The 20,633-nt window shown below is 61.2% G+C and overlaps 1 protein-coding gene across 1 annotated transcript in view; it reads right to left on the reverse strand.

The window, feature by feature from the left end:
* Positions 1-1,413: 1,413 nt before the first annotated feature.
* Positions 1,414-20,633, reverse strand: part of TMEM132E (transmembrane protein 132E) — a 52,902-nt gene continuing 33,682 nt past the window's right edge. The window contains exons 2-9 of the mRNA XM_023653026.2: positions 12,999-13,929; positions 11,672-11,818; positions 11,200-11,392; positions 10,194-10,337; positions 7,601-7,806; positions 5,564-5,852; positions 4,426-4,617; positions 1,414-3,509 (exon numbers count right to left, since the gene is read on the reverse strand). Of these exons, the coding sequence (XP_023508794.2) occupies positions 2,457-3,509; positions 4,426-4,617; positions 5,564-5,852; positions 7,601-7,806; positions 10,194-10,337; positions 11,200-11,392; positions 11,672-11,818; positions 12,999-13,929 (3,155 nt within the window). The 3' untranslated portion in view covers positions 1,414-2,456. The remainder of the gene's footprint in view (positions 3,510-4,425; positions 4,618-5,563; positions 5,853-7,600; positions 7,807-10,193; positions 10,338-11,199; positions 11,393-11,671; positions 11,819-12,998; positions 13,930-20,633) is intronic.

The following is a 20,633-nucleotide window of genomic DNA, read 5'->3' on the forward strand; positions in this document are numbered from 1 at the left end:
TTGACTCACACCTGTGTCCTCCTCATCTCTCTGGAACTTGAGATTTTCTGCATGGATAAGGTGGGAAGGCGACAGAGTACAGAAAATCCCCAATGTGGGATAATACGAAAGCCATTCAGAGTTTGCATCTGGATTTCATCAGCAAACATTTCTTGAGCACTGGCCAATTCCAGGCACTGCGGGGTAAGGGAAATGACTGAGACCCCCTGCCCCCCGCCATCCACGAGGCCAATGGGAGGGCTTATTTGAAGAGCAGGTAGCTGGTGTTCTGGGAACTCAAGGGGAGCCCTGACGTAGGGCCAGCCTGCGGTTCTGCCCTGGGCACGGCTCTCCAGCAGCTTCCCCTTGCCCTGAGCTGCGCCCGTTCAGTGTTGCCAAACACGTCATGGGCAGAGCTGGCTGATCTCTAGTCTTCCTTTCAGGCCCACATCTTACCTGAAAATTAAGACCTGGGTGTAGCAAGCTCTGCTGGTTCAGAATCTCTACGTGCCATGGTCTGTGCTAGGAGCCTAGTCTACTGTCGGGCACCGTGCAGAGCGCTTTACACACACCATCTCATTCAATCCTCTCAACCAGGGGCTGCCATCGTCAGTTGAGCAGATGATTGTGGCTTCCTTCCATGGTGGGAATCCACCACCATGTTGGGGCTGGTGCCAAGGAAGCCCCAGTCCTGCCCTTGGTCCCTTCTGGGACAGATGCTGGTTGCTGTAGCCACCTGTCCAGGGCACTGGAGGTTGTCCAGGCAGTCTTGGCTAAGCTCCTGGTCCCCTCAGGCCTCCTGTGCCCACTGGGGCTGCTGCCTGTGGTGGGGAGTGGTCCTGCAGGGCCATGGGAGGCCGCGTGTGCACACACACAGGCCAGGGCGCCCGCTACGGAGGAGGGGCAACCCCAACAGCCTTTGCGCTCTCCTGCCTGCTTCTCTGACGTGGTGACCCCCAGGTTCCACATCAACCCATGGAGAAGAGAAGGGAGGTTCTCCTGAGAGGTGGTGACGGTGATGAGGAGGGACCTCCTCTGAGAGGTGGGCTGAAGGCCGTGGAGGAACCTGGACTCAGCTCAGGCGTGCCCACCGACCATCTCTCACCTGTCTCCTTACTTTCTGTGCAATTCTCTGGAGGCCTGAGGCTTGGTCCTGCCTCTGGGGAGCCCATGAAGGCCGACTCCTACAGGAGGCTCCTCTGCGTAAGGGCACATCTCTGGGTCAGCGAACCCTTTGTCCCCTGACATGGGCGTCCCCTCAGCACCAGAGGGTCTAAAGGGACTCGAATATTGCAGGAGGAAGAGCAGGACCACAGCTGGTTCAGCCATGTCTCCATCCATGTCATTTAGTGTGCTCACAGCGTGCACGTATGCACACGTTCTTGTGCGTGTAGGTGCATGCGCACAGGAAGAGACTCAGAGCCAGCCACCACGTCCTGTCTGTTCTCTGGGAGCTGCTGCCCCCACCCCCAGTCTGGTCGCCTCCATTTATTTAAGAAAAATCTGACACAGTGGTGGGTACAACCCGAGAGAAAAGTGGCTGTGGGATGGGGGAGGGGAGACCCCCACTCCCTCGGCCTCTGCCCATCCCGAGGTCCCTCACAGCATCCTCTGGTGCCCTCTCTCCCCCTCCCACCGGATTCTGTTTTGTCGGGGGATGGGTGGCTGCCCCTGCAGAGAGGAAGGAGCGACAGTCAGCAGAGCGGGAGAGGCAGCTAAGGCGTAGCTTGGACCTTGCTATGGGGTGGGCCGGAGACACCCAGACCTCCCCGTGCCGGCCCAGACCACGGCGCTCTGGGGTGTGGCTTGGCTGGGGGCGGACTGAGGACTTCTCCCCCTTTAGGCCCCTGCCCACAGCCCTTGGGACAGAAGAAGGAGTCCTGAGATCTCAGGAAAGTGCCTGGCTTGGCCCCAGACCCCTCCGTAAAGTCAGCTCCTAGGTCCTGGGAAGGGACTGGGGGGCACCCAGAAGCCAGCAGATGCTACAAGTGTCCCCCCCAACGCCCCCAGTGTTTTGTCCACAGCAAGATCCTTGGCAGGGTAGGCAGCCGCCGCCTCCCCACCCTGCAGGACAGAAATCCCTGAATAGTGGTTTGAGAGAAGTCTCTGTGCAACTTGAGACACAAGACCCCCCCAGAGACCCCCACACGCGGGGAAGACGGGGGACATGGGAGGTGGGGGCGGGGCACAGTGTGGGCCCACCTCGCCCCAGCTTGGCCTCCTGGGGCAGGAGGGTTGTCTGAGATGGGAGGAGGTTCGGAAAGGGAAGAATGAGGAGCAAGGCGCCCTCCACCTGCGGGGGCAGAGGAGGGTGACAAAAGGCAGCAGGAAGGACCAGACAGGGGAGGCGGCCCGCCCGGCACAGAGCAAAGCCGCAGGGGCAAGGACTGTAAAATCCGCTCAGCCGACCCGCGTCAAGTGCGAGCAGGGTCCCAGCTGCGTCCACGCAGAGCCCACCCCGCGGAGGGACGGGGCCTCTATGCAATCTCTTTGATTCTCCGCATGTAATTGTGCAGGTCTGGGGGTGGCGTGGGCCGCGTGGTGCCCGCCACATCCGGGCAGCCCCAACCCAGGTCCTCTTCGTCCTCCTCGTCCTCTTCGCCAGCCGGCACTGAGTCATAGGCCAGCTCCTCCGTGGGCAGCGTGGTGAAGGTGGTGAACTTGACCCGCTTGCGCTTGGAGGTGGGCGAGCTGGCAGGGTCCTCGGCCTGGTCCCGGGCCGAGCCACCCGAGGAGCCGTCGCCGCGCCCGTGCACCTGGCTCTGGACGCTGGTCTGAGAGCTGCCGCTGCTGTGGTGGTCGCCGCCGTGGCAGCAGGGGGGCACGGTCTCCAGCGGGTTGCCGGTGGGCGGCGACAGCTCCCCCTGCACCCGCAGCGGCTGCCCGTTGCCCAGGAACACCCAGTGGTGAGAGTGGTCCATGCTGGTCTGGCCCTCGGGTGGGATGCGCTTGTGCCGGTAACGCAGCACGAAGACGATGCAGTTGATGAGGAAGACGAGGATGGCGAGGCAGAAGACGCCCAGCAACGCGTACATGCCGATCTCCAGGTCCGTGAGCCCACGCGGCATCTGCAGGAAGCCGGTGGGCAGCGGCAGGAAATCCTCGGTGGGCGGGATGGCGGGGCTGGTGGTGCTGGGGGCCTCGGCCGGGGGCACCGCTGTGCCCGGCGGGCCAGCTCCCCGGGCCTCGTCCTCACCCCCGCCGGGTCCTGGCTGGCTGGGGCCCGGGTAGTCGTAAGTGGGGTCCTCCTCGTCCCCACCAAAGTGCACCCGCAGGCCCACAGGGGTCGTGGCCAGCACGCTCTTGCGCTTGGTTTTCTGGCAGCTCTCGGCGATGCTTAGCTCTGCCCGGAGCAGCTCCCCTGCCCCCTCGGCCTCGGCCACCACCAGCGGGAAGGCCCGGTCTTGGGTCACCGTGGCCACCCGCTCATCCAGGCTGCTTACCAGCAGCCCGTAGTCCCGGGGGCTGTAGAGGGAGAGGGGGGCCGTGGTGCCATCACTGTAGGAGAGCCAGAGGCTCAGGAGGGCTTCCTGGAGGAGGAGGAGAAGGGTACAGAAGTCAGAGAGCTAGTCCTGGCTGGCGCCCATCTAGATGATGAGCACTGTGAGGGCAGGGCCCCGGGGGCACTGTATTCCCAGTGCTGGAACTGTGCCGGCTAAGTGGCAGCTGCTCAGGAACGACTGTTTGAGCCAAAGTCCTCCTCCGGAGGCTGTGGGGAGGGTATGGGGCACGGTATGGCCTCATACTGCCTGGAGGATTTCCTTGCCCACGTCACCCCTCTCCCCTTGATGAAGTGAAGGTTAGTTCTGCCTATGGTCTGCCTCAAGTCCCTTTTGCTGCATGAGTCACCCCATGTCCCCATGTCTGACCGTGGGGTCACCCCATCAGACATGTGGACAGATCGAGAACACACACCCAACCTCAGCCTTCTCCTCTGTCTGTTAAAACCCTGTGAGAATTGCCTGCCCCGCAGATAAGGAAGCAGGGCCTGCAGAGGAGGAACCAGCCTGAGGTCACTGGTTAGGGGCGGAGGACTCCTGGCTCAGTGCTCAGTGCCCACCTTCTCACTCCCTGTGCTCCCACCTGTCACCTTTCCACCTCTGTCCTGTAGCAGTGCCCTGGTGTGTCTGTGGGGGACTGTAGTTGGGGCTCCAGAGGTGGGGAAGGGTGATTCCTGGGGGGGGGGGAGGCAGAGGTGAGGGGCCCCCTGAGAATCTGGGAGGGGGACCCCTCAGCAGGAACGTCTCAGGTGGCTGGTGCAGGGGGCGAGACCTTGGCCAGACTCCTGTGCAGAAGGCAGCGGACGGGGTGGGGTAGGGTGCAGGCACAAAGGGCAGATAGATCTCTCATTACCTACAGCCCTGATTTGGGGACTCATGGCACGAGGGCAGGCCAGTCCCCCTTCCACACCCCAAGCCCTGGGCTGGAGGCTGGGCTGCTGGTTACCTGCTTGAGGAAGCTCAGGGTCTGCTGGGCAGCCGTGGTGGCCAGGATGGTGTGGCTGCTCCCGGGGCTGGGCCGCAGGGAGAGGGCGAGGCTGGCCACCACCTGGGCCTGCAGCTGCGTGATGCTGACCTTCTCCTCTGTCACCGTCAGCAGTGTCTCCCCGAGCACGGACTCCGTCAGCGGGGACACCACCTGAGGCACAGGGGGGCAGGGGTGGGGGAGGGCCAGCAAAGCTGCACCCCGAGGATCCCCAACCCAGGATGACTCCCAGCACTGCTGGAAGAGAGGCTCTGGGGGCGGGGTGGGCTGCAAGGCAGGACTCAGGGCTCTGCCTTATGTCTGCAACCCGGAACCAGGGTCTGGAGATCACACGAGGATCAGAGGCTAACGGGAGCCAGGCAGGAACACAGAAGAGAGGGGTGGGCAGATGTTAAGAAAAACAACAGCCCACCACAGTGACAATTAGCAATCGATGTTCAGCCTCAAAGTCAGGGAGACAAAAGGGAGTAGTGGGGACTGCGGCACACGGGAAAACTCATGCTCATGTAAAGGGGGCGTCAGTATTGGCTCCAGACAATTATTGCCAGGTAGGAATGCAGACCCAGTGTTGCCAGATTCACATTTTGTAAAACCAGAAATCTAGATTTAAAAAACCACGGCTCCCCATTTTTAAATGTTGGGTGAATTGTTTGAAAAACAAACATATCTGCAGGCAGAATCCAGCCCATAGATGACTATCTGCAATCTCTTAGGTGGATGATCTCTCCCCAGGCACCCCTTGTCAGGGAGGACGGTGGAAGTTGAGTTTCTAGACCCGGGAACTCCCTTCCTGGCCTCTAGGCTGGCTGACCTCTCACCCACTCCCCTCCTCCTCCACACCTGCTCTCAGAGACCATGCTGAGCCATGCGAGGCCGGGAAAGAGGACAAGGCTGGGAGGGAGAACCTCCAGCCACGTAGCTGAAGAAGCCTGACTGCTTATGGTGGACTTTCAGGCAGAGAGGCAGGTGGGGAAGACAGCGTGTTTGGGGGGCCTGCTGGGGCTGCTCCCAGAAGCCGGGGCCCTGGAAATCCTGTCCGCGGAACGACTGCATCCTCCACCCACAGGTGAACAAGGCTCTGCCCCGACCCCGTGCCCACCTTGAAGGGGGTGGTGCCCGGCTCCAGGCCGGCCAGCGTGCTGCTGTCCACCATGCGTGCCACTCGGGGATCGCCCACCCGCATGAAGTCGCTGACCAGGTCGGTGACCTCCACCAGCCAGTCCGGGCCCAGCATGGTGACCACCTGGTCGGTGCCCTCGGACGAGGTCGTGTGGAACTGGGTGAAGACCTGCAGCGTGGCGTGCTGGTACTGCAGGGTGCAGCCCCGGCTGGTGCTCTGCCGCCGCTCCTCCTCGTCCTCGTCCTCGTCCTCGCTCTCCCGGGCCGACCTGTGCGGGAGGCTGGGGGTCAGGGCCGCTAGCCCTGGCTCTGGCCTACACACGTGCCTCCCGCGCGTGCCTGACTGCCTCCTGCAGGTGGAGGCCGTGTGCACGGCAAGGCTTTCTTTCCCTGGCTCGCTCCTTCTCCCCGACAGGCTGGGAGCCGGGAGCCCCAGGCCTCCTCTCCTGGAAAGGACCCTCCTGACCCTCCCTGCCCCTGCCCCCTCCGCCTGGCCTCACCCGCGCCTGCCAACAGCTGGCGCCAGCTCCTAACCAGGGCTGCCTCCTTCTCTGCACTGAGCATGCACCAGGCCTGTTCTCAGCTCCAGGCTGGAGCAAAGGCGGCCCCCATCCCACAGGCTAGAGAGCGCAGCTGAACTGCGTCCCACGGCTGTGTGGCCATGAGCTTGAGAGTCAGCAGAAGAGATGGCCAAGCCCAGCGTGCAGGGCACAGCCGGCTTCCTCTTGCTACTTATAGCACCATGGGGGAGGAGAGAGAAACTGAGGGAGGAGCCAGGACTTGACTCGGGAACCCTCAGCCTATGCAGACTGCCCCCTAAGATTGGGAGACTCGCTGCCAGAAGAGCCTGCCCTGGAGAGAGAGTGAAGAATGTGGCTAGCGCTTCAAAGGATCAAACAACCCGGAACAGTCCTCATCCAGAGGGCCCTTTTACCCATGTTAACAAATTTAAGCCTCACAGCAATCCTATGAGGGAAGTGTTAACGTGCCCATTTTACAGATGAGGAAACTGAGGCACAGAGAGGTTGTGTAGGTAGCCCAAGGTAACCCAGCTAGTGCACAGCAGAGTCAAGATTTAAACCCAGCTGCCTGGCTCCAGAGTTCACCATATCCTCACTACTCCAAGGAGCATCCGTATCACCCGGGAGCTGGTCCAAAATGCAGCGTCTCAGGCCGCACTCCAGATTCACCGAATCAGAATCTGCCTTTCAACTGGATCCTCAGGAGATTCCTGCGCACGTGAAGGCCGGTGAGGCTCCGGTCTACACTGCCTTGCTTTTCTGAATCTCTGCAGAGCTGAACTGAGTCCCACTTGGCCGCCTGCTTCTCTCCCGGTCCCGCCCCTCCCGCTGTGGCGCCCGCCACTCCTCCTCTCTTCTCCCGCTGGCTTTCTTTCCAGCAGCCATGAGGGCTGAGTAGAGTGTGCTGAGGACACGCGTACATGCCCCACAGATGGGCATTCGAGTGTGTGAGTCACTGTGTGCCTGGGCTCACGCACTCACAAGTAGCCCCTGGTGTGCCCAGGCTGGGGCACTCGTGTGCAGGTGGGCGTGCACCTGGGTTGGTGTGTCCGCTCCATTTTGTCTGCTGCTTCACTGCTCTCTTACCCTGTCTCCCTGGCCAACTCCTTTCCACTCATTCTTTAAGACTTAGCTCAAGAGTCACCTCTTCCAGGAAGCCCGCCTTGACTCCTCCTGGAGGAAGGGGTGGTTCTCTCCTTTGTGCCACTCCATTCCCTGCACACAGGGCTTCCCTCGTCCACCAGGCTCTGTGGCATATACGTGACAGCTTCCCTGATGGACCCAGAGCTTGGCTGGGGCAGGCACTGGCCACACTTGCCCCATGTCTTAAGCACCCGTCAGTACCTGACACACAGTAGCTACTCAATAAAAGTTTGTTGACTGTATAACCGACCTGCAGACTGTCCCTAGGACCTTATACCCACACGCGGAGCAGACTGCGTGCGGGGCTGTCGCCTGTGCGCGCCCCAAGGATCCGCCACGTGGAGGGGCTGTACCTCCTGTCGGGGAGGATGGGTACCCTCCAGCCCTTCACTTGGCTCAGGCGGGTGTCAGAGAGCTCGATGTGCAGGGGCAGCTTGGGGACCCAGACTGTCATTTCCAGGGGGGCACTGAGGACATCGTAGTGGAAGGTGACCCTGGCGTTCATGGACCCGCGAGACTCCTTTCCGCTGACGAACACGTAGTCGCAGCTGCTGGACACCTGGGGAGGGGAGGGAGGCTGGTTGGCCGTCTCGCCCTGCAGGTCATCCTGGGGGGTGGTGCAGGGGCTTCAGTCTGACAAGCAGGGCCAGAAGGCTGCTGGAGAGAGAGAGTGCCCGTCACGGGAGGCCCGAGGGGACAGCCAGGCGCCTCATCTGATTCCTCGGGGCAGCGTCAGCCTGGGGCGGCCCTGCTTCCACCCCGTTTTTAAGGGATCATCTTGTAGTGGCCACTGTGGGAGGTTTTGGCTCCTAGGCAAGGAGGCGACATGCAGGTGTTTTTGCGAGGAGCTGCTTCTGAGGGGCCAGGCGACACCTCGGAGGAGCCTTGAGGCTGAGGGCCCCCAGGGCTAGCTGCCTGGGCTCTGGAGCAGGTGTCTCAGGGGTGGAGCCCTCCAAAGGACAGAGGAGCAGCCCGTCCCGGGCAGGTCACTGGTGCTCAGCTGGCCACCAGGAAGGTTACGCGGAGGGGGTGCAGGGTGAGAGGCAGGCCCACAGCCCTCCAGGCCCCTGTGGCCCAGCGGCCCCAGGAGAACGGGCAGCTGGTTCATTTCAGGCCAGGGGGCTGCTGAGGCCAGGGGCGGAGATGAGAGAAGGGGGGAGAAAATCAGGACCAGGGCACGCCGGGCACAGACAGCTGGATGGCTGCCGCCAGGGGTGCGGCTTTGCAAACGCACGCCACCTGGATCCCGACTCGCCTTCTCAGAGGTTCCCGGCTGGGCATGTGCCCACGGAACACATCTTGGAGGATGCCCGTGCCCACTCACAGAGGCAGCACTGCCAGCGCTTCCGGGCAGATGCAGATGGGCGTATGTGTCAAATGTGCCCACGGGCACACCTGGGACACCCTGGAGGGAAACCTGCATGCGATGCGTTTAGGTGCTCCTGCCGGTCCGTGCCCGTGGGGACACAGCCTCGTCGTGGGAGGAGGGTCGATCACGCAGCCTGTGGGCTGATGACACCCTGAGGGCTCCAGTGGGAGGTGGGGAGGGTGCTGGGACCGTGGCTTGTCTGTGGAGCTGGGCCCGTGGACCATCCCGAACTCCTGCTAGCTCTCTTCATCGTCCGGGGGTGGGGATGGACAGAAGTGGGATAGCGGCCCTACCAGAAATGCCCATTTCCCACTGTGGAAGGCAGAGAATTCCATCTGAAGGCTGGCAAGTTCCGTTTAGAATGTTGGCAAACTCCATAAAGAACCTGAGCGTATTTCCTGAGAAGGGAAACTGATTCCATGCGGAATCGTCGCTAATTCCCTTTGTCCCAAAGCCATCACAAGACTTTGTTCTGGTCTGCTCTGGGGCTGGGGTGGGGGGTCTGGGAGCAGGCTGCTTCCTGCCTGTCCCCGCCTGCCAGCAATGGAAAGGCCCCGGGCCCGGCCAGGCGTCCCCTCTGCAGGAGGTGACAGGCTGGGGACCAGGTCATCTGCCCTGGCTCACCTGGAGGGCCTTCTTCCTGGAAGGGGGATGAGCCTCGGGCTCCCAGGCCTGGAGGGATCCAGGGGCTGGAGAGAGCACACTCTGGGTCAGCCCCAGAGAGCCACAGGGGGAGGGACGCCCACCTCCCCCTCCTCCCGCGCTCTTTCAAGCTGTATTGACAGGAACAGAAGAGAGATTTGGCTGTCTCATCATTTGATTTTGGCACCTGCTGGAGGCTGGCATTGCAAACAGCTCACCCACCCCACAGGTTCCAGGGCGTCCGGACACCCTCCCGCATTACTGCCCGCTCCACTGCCTCTGACGGCTGTCCTAAGCCGGGGGAAGGGGCAAATCTGGAGGCCCTCCTGGAGGAGGTGGCGAGCAGGGCCACTGGAGTCAGATCAATGCCTTGTTTGCTGGGCCGTGGAGGCCCCGGGGCCCAGAGTGGGCCTCTGGGGAGGAGCTGAGGGAGAGGCCTTCAGGCGTTGGAGGGGTGTGGGGGTTGGGCCTTCAGTCCCAGCCTAACTCATGTGCTTCTGGGGGCTTCCTCCCCATGCTGGGTCTCCTCCACTCAGTCCCCAGCACCCAGGGGCAGGGCGTGTCTCCGAGGGGTCCACCCCCACCCTCGGCCACCTGACCCGGTGTCTGTTGCACAGCAGGGCTCAGTGACGACTTGCTGGATTAGACTGAGTTCAGGCTGTCAGTGCCCCCTTCTCCCCTCAGCCTGCCCAACAGTCTCAAGCATGTTCCTGCAGGAAGCCCTCCAGGACTGGCAGAGCGGTACCCAGGGCTCTCCCTCACCCCATCAGACACAGGTGCCTGCAGCTCTTCCCCACACCTGCACCCCATTCCCTCCCTCCCATGTCCCTCCTCAGGGGACATGCCTGGGATGTGAATTCCCCACTGGCTTGGGGTTCCGCTCCGCCCTGCAGCTCAGGGCTTCTTCTCAGGGGCCCCACCTTCAGGAAGCCCACCTTGATGATGTCCTCATTGTCAGACTCGCATTCCACCAGGGCAGACACATCAAGGACGAGGCCGGTCACTTCAATGGCAATGACCTTGACAGGGATGGCCACCGTCCGGCCAGTCAGGATGGCCGTGTTGATGATCTCTGTGTCCTGTGGGGAGGAGAGGAGGGTGGGGCTCTGCTGAGCCGGGGTGCTTGCGGTCCCCTGTTCTCCCAGGACACAGCAGCCAGGGCCCCGGGTTCTAGCTGTCCCCATTCCTCAGATGTGCGTCCTTCCCGTGGGGACACCTGCACACACGGGCAGAGACGTGAATCCATTCAGCCTCCCTTGCCTTCTCAGATGCGCTGCCACTCGGACTTGTGCAGTAGCCTTCAGGGTCCGCCCTGCGCTGCCACCAGAACACAACTCTTCCCCAGTCCCCTGCCATCTTCTGTCAACATCTTCCCTGCTCCTCAGGACTCACAGGTGACGTCCCATGCAGTTGCCTGGTTCTTCCAGGCACCCCTGGGCTGGCCCCAGACCATCATTGCAGCCTTCCCACCCCACTGTACTATTCCTAAGTCCACTGCCCCTTTGAACAAAGGACTCATATTCCCATCACTGCACCTCCGCCCACGTGATCGCTGACCTGGAGCACCGGCTCGCCATCTTCCATTGCATGAGCCCTTCCTCCCATGGGACCTTCAAGGTTCAACTGCATGCCACCTCCTCCAGGAAGCTGCCCTGAGTGGTCCCTCCATGGGGACTTCTCGCCCCTCTGTCCCCCTTGGCAGCTGCCGTCCCACTGCAGCACCAGGCAGGGAGCACCGCCCGCCTCCTGTGAGTGCACACACACTCACAATGCCTTTACACACGGGCACATCTGGGCTCGGGAGGTGGCCACACACTCAGGCGCTGGCTCCCGTGCACACGTGCACCGACCTACATGCACCCTCGGCCGTGCGCGTTCCCATCACACACGCGCCCGTGATCCCCACGGGCACCCACGGGCCTGGTCGGCCGCCCCGCTCACCATGGCCAGGGGCAGGATGGCCTGCACGTCCCGCTGGATGACCGTCAGCTCGGTGACGGCGCGCTCCAGGTCGGGCAGGGCGCCGTGGCCGCGGTAGTCGATGTGCCACATGATCCTGCGCTTCACCGACTGGCTGGTGAAGTTCTCCATCTCGAAGTCCAGCTGCAGGATCTCCAGGGGCCCCTGGCCCTCCCTGCGGGGCAAGGCGAGGCGAGCAGAGCTGAGGGGGGAGGGCTGGGAGCTGCTCAGGAGCCCTGAGACCCCAGGGGGGGACCCTGGCCCTCCGCTGCAGCCTGCCGGCTGGGGCCCTCTGAGCCTTCTGCAGACCCCTGGGGTGCCCCAGCCTGGACTCTGAGTCCCCACAAACTAAGCCCCAGCCCCCCACAAGCCTGGCCCCCTCCACCGAGAACTCCCCAGCCCCCCAAGGCGCCTGTCCTGCAAAGAGGCGGGCAGAGGCGCCACCTCGGCTCACCAGGGGGGCAGGGGTGTGCCCTGGGCCCAGGTCACATCCACGGTGGCTGTGGAGTGCTTGGCCCCAGTCAGCAGCTCCGAGGTCACGTGCCACTGGCCGCTCCGTGACTTGGTGCCTAGAAGGGTCACACCCTTCTTGGCCTTCACCCTGGACAAAGGAGGAGGAAGAAGAGGGAGAGGGTCAGCCTAGGGCCCAGTGGCTGCCCACCTGGCCACCACCCCTTCTGGGGCTGGGAGTGGGGGAGCAGGTGAGTGAGGGACCCTGAGCCCGAGACTCAAAGCTTGAGACTAACTTGGGGAGTCTGGTGTCCCACAGCTGCAACCTCTGACCCTTGGTGGCAGCTGCAGTCACTTCTCCCATCTCTCTGCCAAGTCGTTACCTCACCTCTACTTGCATACCTTAGTGACGGGGTACTCACTACTTCTGCACACATCCCATTCCATTTTCAGAAAGCCTCTACGGACCAGAAACTTCTTCCTTATGTTTAGCTGAAATATAATACCCATGGTTTCTGCTCGGGCAAGAGAGAACGATTCTCCTCTATCTTAAGTGTAACAGCTCTTCAGAAAGCTGGGAACGAGCAGGTGTTCTCTGAGTCTTCATTCTCTAGGCCTCAAATCTCCAGCTCCTCCAATAGTTGCTTTTTTGCCATAGTTTCAAGTCACTCATATCCTCGTCACCCACCTCTGGACACTGAACACATAAGGTGTAGCGTCCTCTACTAAATACAACACTTCAGCTGTGCTCTAATTAATGGTGACTCAAGCAGGGTGATTATCATCTTCCTAATTCTACACACTCTACTCCTATTAATGCAGCCCAAAATCTCTGACGACTGATTTAACCCAAATTCACCTTCAGGTATCAATCATTGAATCAGGCATGATCCTTTCCAGAAATATTTAAACTTTAAGGTAGTACACTCAGGAGAGAGGGCCATACTTAACTCAAAGAAATTGGAGGCTAATGGTGATGTTTCAGGTTCTACACATACTGCTTGGGGAGGAGGTGGGGCATTTGGGTGGAGCCTTTCCTATAAATCACCCAACAAGGCTCAGACCACGGATTCCCACTGTGAGACATCACTCTGCTTTGTGGGGATGCCTCACGATTTAATGATCTGTGAGATATGGAGGTAGGGGCAGCAATATTGTTGCCATTAGATGGATGCCAACACGGAGGCTCCAATGAGCCAGGTGTCCTCCTGCGGTCAGTCAAGTGATAAATGGAAGAGCTGGGATCCCGACGCGGCACGAGCCCCTGCAAGGCGTCAGGTATGTGCTTGAGCTCGGAAGGGATGCCAGCCCCCCAGCCCCTGACCCCGTACCTGAGTGTGAAGTGCTCCAGGCTGGGGCTGGAGGGGGCGGAGGAGTTGGGGGCCAGGTAGAGCAGGATGCTGAGCACCTCCCCGGGCTTGAGGGGCCGGTCGGGCAGGCGGATCATCAGGTTGCTGTCCAGCCTGTGCTCCTGCAGGGCCCTCTTGGGGGGCGGCCGGAAGAGGCTGATGCTCCCGATGCGCAGCAGGGGGTGCTGCGTAGGGCTCTCCGCCCGGGCCCCCGTGCCGTGCCCCGCCCCGCGCCGGGCGCCCCCGCAGCCCCCCGCCGCATCCGGGGCGTGCAGGGTGTAGTAGAGCTCGGCCTGCTGGCTCTCCCCGGCCGTCTCGGCCTCCAGCCCATCCTGGGACTTGCGGCGGGCGGCGGGCGGTGCGGCGGGGGCCGGGGGCCCGAACCAGGCCAGGGGCAGCTCGGCACGCACGAGGCAGGTGGCCAGGCCCCCGCTGAGGCGGCAGGAGCTCTTGACCTCCCGGGCGTCCCGGAAGGCGTGCAGGCGGACGCAGGGCAGCCGCTCGGTGACGCCAAAGTCGTCCCAGTCCCGGCCGGCCACGTAGAACAGCACCTGAGCCACGGGCTGCGAGGCAGGCACGCGGGCGCGCACGATGAAGGCCCGCACCTTCCAGTTGACCGTCAGGCGCTCGGGGATGTCCAGGGTGCTGGACGGCTGCAGGAGCTCCCGGGCCACCGCCTGGCTGGTGCTGAAGGGCCCCAGGGAGACGTTGAGGACGGGCAGCTCCTTGGTCTGGAACACCACGAAGGGCTCGGAGCGCTGCAGGGAGCCATTGGTGACCGTGGGCGGCGGGGGCCGTGTCTCCCGCAGGAAGAAGGCCAGCCGAGTGTGCGACAGGCGGTAGCTGACCGGCAGCACTGGGCTGGCCTGTGGCCCCGGAGGGCTGGGACTGGCCGGGTGGGAGCGGCTGGAAGCTGGGGACAGAATAAAGAGGCCCAGAGCCGTGAGGAGAGGCTGCACTCGGACCCCAGGGCACCCCCACTTCCCACCCTCGCAGACAGCCGTCCACTCCAGGCAGCCTCGACATCCCCAGGTGGCTCCGGGGCCAAGCTGCCCAGGTGAAGCTGTTTTCTGTGAGGAAAATTGGCCCTGAGCTAACCTCTGTGCCATTCTTCCTCTATTTTATGTGGCATGGCACCCACATAAATAGCTTGAGGAGCGGTGCTAAGTCCGTGCCCGGGATCTGAACCCGTGGACCCTGGGCCTCCCCGAGTAGAGCTCGCCAACTTAACCACTACACACCCCGGCCGGCCCCTGCTTCATTTCTTTATCTGCAACATGGGGGTAAAGCTAATTCCAACGCAAAGCATCATGGAGCTTTCAAGAGGTGTTTTCCCCAGGTATCCGCAACGTAAGACAGGTATAACAAATCTTCCTGCCTCCACGTGCCATGGTGAGGACTCACCGAGCAGTGTGCATAGAGGGCTGAGAGCCCAGGGTGGCCCCCAGGAAGCGCTGACTCCTACCACTGTCCCCGTGCTCAGCAGGCGACAGGCATTAGCTCCTCTGATGCTCAGATCGATCCCTTGAGCCAGGTGTGATTACTGTCTTCATCCATTCAACCAGGTTCCTATCAATTAACTTCTCTTTTCGAGAACCTATTCTTACCCCTTACGGATCAAGGCGCAAGATGCTTAAGCAAATTACCCAAGTGACAGAAGCCTAAGGGGCCAGCGGCAGGATTTGAATCTGGGGCCACCTGACTTTCAAACCCAAGCCCTTTACTGCCCCAGCTGCCTCAGATGGGGCCGGGTCCCAGGGAGCCCATCACCCTTAGTCCCTCTAGACACCACCACACTATATTCACGGGGGATTTGATCCTCGTCTCACAAACCCGGATGTGGCCCCAGGTAGGACTTCTCCCTCCTCTCAGCCCGCCTCCAACCTCCCAGAATCCTGCTAACTTTGAGCGATCCCACCTCTCCATGCGCTGGTATGTCCCGGGCTGCCCCTTGTCCTGCGTCCCCAGCCCCAGCCCCGTTCTGGCCTCACTCCTGTTGCTATGGCAACGTAACACCACCTGACTGAGTCTCCTGCTCCTCAGCCCACCCTTCCCTGGCACCCCTCCCCCACACGGCGGCGGCCAGAGAGATTTGTTTCTCCAGGATGCAAATGGGACCTTGTTGGTCCCTCGCTCGCGGCTCAACCCCTGTCGGTCACTGTCAAGGAACAGGAAGGAACAAGACGTGGAGGTTTGAGATTTGAAAACCAGGTCTGGACTGTCCCGTGGACCCCTCCCTGAGTGGCCGTCCTCTTCTTGAAATCAAAGTGATCAGAATATTGCTGGTCTCGCGGGAGGTTGTGTGGTCATTTGTTTCGTGTTTGAGACTCGAATGAGATAGCGCTCTTTAAACCACGCGACACCGTGCGAACGTGTGGAAGTTTATTGAAGGATCTCTCCCTTCTGCTTGCAAAATAAAGTCCAAACTCACCTTGCGCCTGAGTGTGGCATTCAAGGCCTCTGCAAGGGTGTTCCAGGCCCCGTTTCCCTAGGACTCCTTGTCCCAGGTCCCCACTGCCAGCGCAACTGGACAATCTGGCTTCAGTGCTGGCTGAAACCGCCTCATCTCCCCTCCTTTGCTCATGCTGCGCCCTCGGTGTCCAGTTCCCCCTTTCCTATCTGCACACACCCAAATCTGAATCTTCTTCTGAGGGCCAGGTCGAATGCCACCTCCTCCACGGAGCCCTCCAAGATGTGACCTCTACTCCTGGGAATGTCCTCAGAGCTCTGCCCTTCTCTGACGGCACCTCTCATCCTGCCTTGCATGGGAGTTAGTTATCTCCGGGGCCTGGCACTGAGCAGGCACAACCAATCACGGTTGATCTGTACTGAGTCATTCTCAGAGAACTGTGTCCAAGGAGGGGACCCCTAACCGATGCTTTGGGGGCTGCTTGCAGGTTACGCACGTTTATCATTTTAGTACTGTTGATGAAACCTCGACAGCTCCACAAACGCTCACACCCCACTCCTCATAAATGCAAGGAGCTAAAATTCCCTGCTCTTGAGGCTCTGGTGTCTCGTCCTGTTTTTTAAATCTGTAGTTTAATTTCCTCATTTAAAAAATGAGGCAATGGGCTTGGGGCATGCAAAGGCCCTGGGGTCAGGTGTTCTAAGAGGAGTGGCACCTGGTCAGCCCTAAGGACCAGCTGGGGAAACCACTGGCCCTTAGTCCTCTGGGCAGCCCATGCTTTAACCTCCACTTCAGGAGCACTCTGTCCCCAGGCGCCCTTCCCCACTAGCCGCTCTGCAGTCCAGCAAGGTATGCCGGCCTCTGATGGTGCCGTGGAGGTGGGCAGCCGCGTCCCAGATGACAGGAAGATGTTCGGAGAAAGCCTTCCCGGCTGGTGCCTGGAGTCACCCCAAGAGTCTCTGGGAACGTGTCCCCACCACCTGAAGGCATGCATGCGGGAGCTGGGTGATGACCTGAGCCGGGAATAGCAGTCAACCAGCTGCTTTGGAAGCAGCAGATGCAGACAGACAGACAGAGGGACTCACGGCCCAGGCTTCTCCCAGCCACATTCACTGGGCAAGCTGCTTTCCATTTCGAGCCTCGGTTTCCACCTCTAAGATGGAAGTGGTGACATCAGCCCTGTCACTGGGACGTTGAGAACGGCTACAAGACCCAGGGGAGGAGGGGGCACGGCTGCCCGTGCTGGGATGTCTGGGGCCTGTGGGGACCAGCCGAGATGCAAGGGGAGGGGCCGAGGTGCTCATCCCTCTGGGGTTGGAGGAGGGCAGCTGGTGCTGGTGAGCTGTGAGTGTACGCTCTCCAGGCCGGGTGGACAGGGTGGTGACATGAAGTCAGACCACTGGTCCTGCCCCGCTCACCATCCCCAGGAGAGGCTGCTAAGTGGCACTTAGTCCCCTTTGACCTCTCACCGTCCCAACCTCACAGCTGGCCATCTGGATCCCCTGGAGGCACGGTGGGTGGGGGCAGGGGCCACCAGATGGGCAGCAGGCTCAGAGGGGCGTGGAGGCGGTGACTGGAGAACCCTGTTTGCATGCACCCTCCGCCCTCAGTAGACTTTTGTTGAATGAATGGAATTCTCTGAATGAGCTGCCCAACACGGGCTGGGATGCTGTAAGGTCAATGAGGCATCCGAGAGGAGCGTGGATGTATGGGGGCGAGCGGGAGGCAGCCCGAGGGCTCCCGGCTTGGGGCAGGGGGCTCTTGAGCCCTCTCAGCAGCCTTGCAGATCAGGAGACTAAGCTTCTAAAAGGAGAAGCAACTAGTAGCAAGGAAGCAGCTTGCTTTCAGAAACGGCCGCCGGAAAAGATGACACTGGCTGCTCCGGTCTTTGTATGTATGTCACCATCACACGCAGTACCTCCTCCCATCACCGCCGTGCATCGCTCTCTCCTCTGGGGCCCCGAGGCCTCCTCTGTGGCTGAGCAGGGGGTCGCTGAGACCCCAGCCCCAATCTCTGCTCTCCGTTCACTTGCTCTGGAGCCTGAAGGAAGTCGCTTGACCTCTCTGGGCCTGGGGAGGTAGGAGAGGCCCTGGAAGGATTCCGGGGTGGTGGAGGCTGCGGGGCAGGAAGGCGAGACTGGTGGAGCTGACAGCAGAGCATTTGGTCAACTTTTCAGAGACACTAGGAGTGCATGTGCTTGTGCACACGTGTGTGTGTGTGCATGTGCTGGCCTGCATCCCACACGGAGCTCTAACCTCCGGACATCACGGAGCAGGGCACGGGCTTGGGAAGCAAAGGTTGCTGCAAGGTTCCTTAAGGAAGGGAGACAGGAGGGGAGGATCAACACAGAGCGAGGTCGGGCCAGGTCCGGAGGCCGGGGAGGAGCTTCAGGGCTGTGACCAGGTGGACGCGACAGCCTGGACCGCCCTGCCTCGGACCCTCAGCACCTCCAGCCTGACTGGGGAGAGCGTTACACACACACGCACACACACTTGTGCTCACACGCAAGCTGGCACAGGCCTGCCCTTCAGCCCCCACACCCTGCACCCCTACTGCTCTGCGGGCCTGGTTCTGGAGCCCGGCCGCCCTGCCTCTCACTCTGCTCCCCTCTGCTCCCCAGACTTGAGCTCCACTGGCCGCGTTTGTACTCTGGCCCCACTGGCCCTCTGGACTAGACCCAGTACTGCCTCTGTCCATGGCCTCAGCTCTCCCAGGAACACTGGTCAGACTCGTCCCCCACCCCATCCCTGTCTACACAGCCTGGGGCTGCAGGAATCGTGTGGGTCCAGCCCTGGCATCCTGCCCCTGCTGCGTCTCCCTATTGAAGGGGCTTCTCCACGTCTTCTCGGGCTGCTGAGGGGTGTTATGGGCAAGGCTGAATCCACGTGTGGAAGTCCTAACCTGTAACTCAGGAGGTGACAGTGTTTGGAGGCAGGGTCTTTGAGGAGGTGATTAAGTTAAAACGAGGTCATTAGAGTGGGCCCTGATCCCATAGAGCTGGTGTCCTTAGAAGAAGAGGAGATCAGGACACAGACACAGAGAAGAAAGACCACATGAGGACACAGCAAGAAGACGGCCAGCTACTAGCCGAGCAGGGAGGCCCTGGAGAAACCCGCTCCGCGGGTGCCCTGGTTTTGGACTTGCAGCCGCCAGAAGGTGAGAAAATAGGTTTCCGTTGTTTCAGCCACCGGGCTCCGGCACTGTGTTAGGGCAGCCCGGGCGAACTCACACAGGGGCCTGGCTATTCTGCCCTGCACAGCGGCCTATCCCCCATAGGACGTGGAGACACCGCCTGGGGAGGAAGGCAGGCTGGGACCACGCGGCTTCTGTACGGGGGATGATGACGGGCATTCCCACACTGCACCTAGCACGGGGCCCTCCCCAGCCAAGCTGAGCCGGCTGCTTCCTGCCACGGTCCCGGGAGGGCACGGCTGGGTCTTTAGGGCTCCGTAACTTAGGATGGGGTGTCTGTGCGTTTGACTGGCCTTCTGTCCCAACCCCGCTCCACCATCCCCTCTCCTACCAGCTTCTCTGGGCACTGAAGCTGCTCGGTCCCAGGGGCCCTCGGGAGCGCCGGCCCGGGGGTACTTCGGGGCTAAGCTCTGCTGAGAGGCTGCAGCCTTCATTCTCCCTCTCTTGTTCCAGAAGGAGACTAAGGTGTGAACAGAGGCATCACTGGTCCTGTAGAAGGTATCAGACCCCCCAGCACTCAAGAGAAGACTTGCACAGGGGGCGGGGGGTGGGGGTCCCCTCACCCTTTCATGCCCAGCTCAGGCGTCACCTCCTCCCTGAAGCCTTCCCTGATACCTCTCCCTGCCAGCGCCTAGGTGGGGCTTTGTGGCTGCCTGGCTCTGTGCAGCTCTGACTCTGACTGATCGGGAGCTTGGCACTGGGGTGAGAATGAGATTCAAATGATCAACGAGCTGTCTCATTAGTCACTTCTATGAATGTTCCCCGGGGGGCAGGACGCTGGCCCACGTGCCCCTTCGCCCGTGCGGAGGTCTCTCAAGCCACCTCCAACACCAGAAGGCACGTCTTGTTTACGCTGTGGCCTTTCCAGCCGGATCGGGATGTGGGTGGACACTGGGTCTGGGCCAGCTTTGCGCAGTGCAAGGCGTGGCACACAGTAGGTGCTTAGCAAATGTTAATTCTACCCTCTGATGGGGATGGGGCACCGGCTCAGGGCCAGCGGCTGGACAGAGGCCCTCCGTTTCCATCTCAGGCTGGCCCTGGTGTTGGGGAGCACAGCGGGGGTCTCTGCTCTCGCCCAGGCTACCTTTGCACCTCCTCCCCAGGCAGAGAGGCCAGCTCCCCTCCCCAGTGAATACATACCTGAATCTGCACTGAGCCGAGGGCCAGGCAGGCCGGGGGCGTCTGTGGCCATCTCCCTGCTTCTAATCAAATCAGATGCCTCCTGCTTCTACGTCTAATTGTCCCCAAATTAAAACTAATCGCTTCCAAATCAGAAAAAAACATTGCCATTAGCTTTGGTGAGTTTGAGGCTGAGGAGCCCAGCAGGGCATGCCAGCAGGGCCCGAGGGCGCTGGGCTGTGCTGGGAGGGGGCACAGCCTGCTCACCTGTGCACACACATGCATAAGTGTGTGTGTGTGTGTGTGTGTGTAAGTGCCACACTAGATGCCAGTGCTTGGGGACCCTCCACAGTTGCTCCTGAACTTGCCTGAATGTAAGAATCAGCCGGAGCTATCAAAACATCGGCAAATGGATTCCAGGGCGGGATACAGGCTTACAGGACCAGAATTTCTAGGGGAGAGACCTGGCAATCTGTAGGTTTATGCAGCATCCCCGCGGAAGTGTGGAAACACGGCCCCAAGCAGGAAGGGTTGGGGGATGCTGAAGGGGTTGTGACCCCCCCCAACATAATGTGGTGACGATGCTGATGATGAAAAAGGCCCCAGAGGCTAGAGCAGTGCGGAGCACCGACAGGCGCCAAGTGTACGAGTGGCTGAACGAACGAACCAGAGGGAGCAAGAGCATGGGATGCAGGGGGCCATGTGGTCCCTGATCAAGAAGCCACGGAGGGGCTATGCCCAGTGACGACCCCCAACCCAGACCTCCAAGCCCACAGGAGGGGTGTCACCTCCAGGGGACACGACCCTGCTCGGGGAGCTGAGTGGCAGAAGCTCTCCACCGTGGGTGCACGGAACAGGGCTGGGACCTGGCGGGGGGCTGCTGGGGTCCAGTCCT

The sequence above is a fragment of the Equus caballus genome, chromosome 11 (assembly GCF_041296265.1).
Source record: "Equus caballus isolate H_3958 breed thoroughbred chromosome 11, TB-T2T, whole genome shotgun sequence".
NCBI lineage: Eukaryota > Metazoa > Chordata > Mammalia > Perissodactyla > Equidae > Equus > Equus caballus.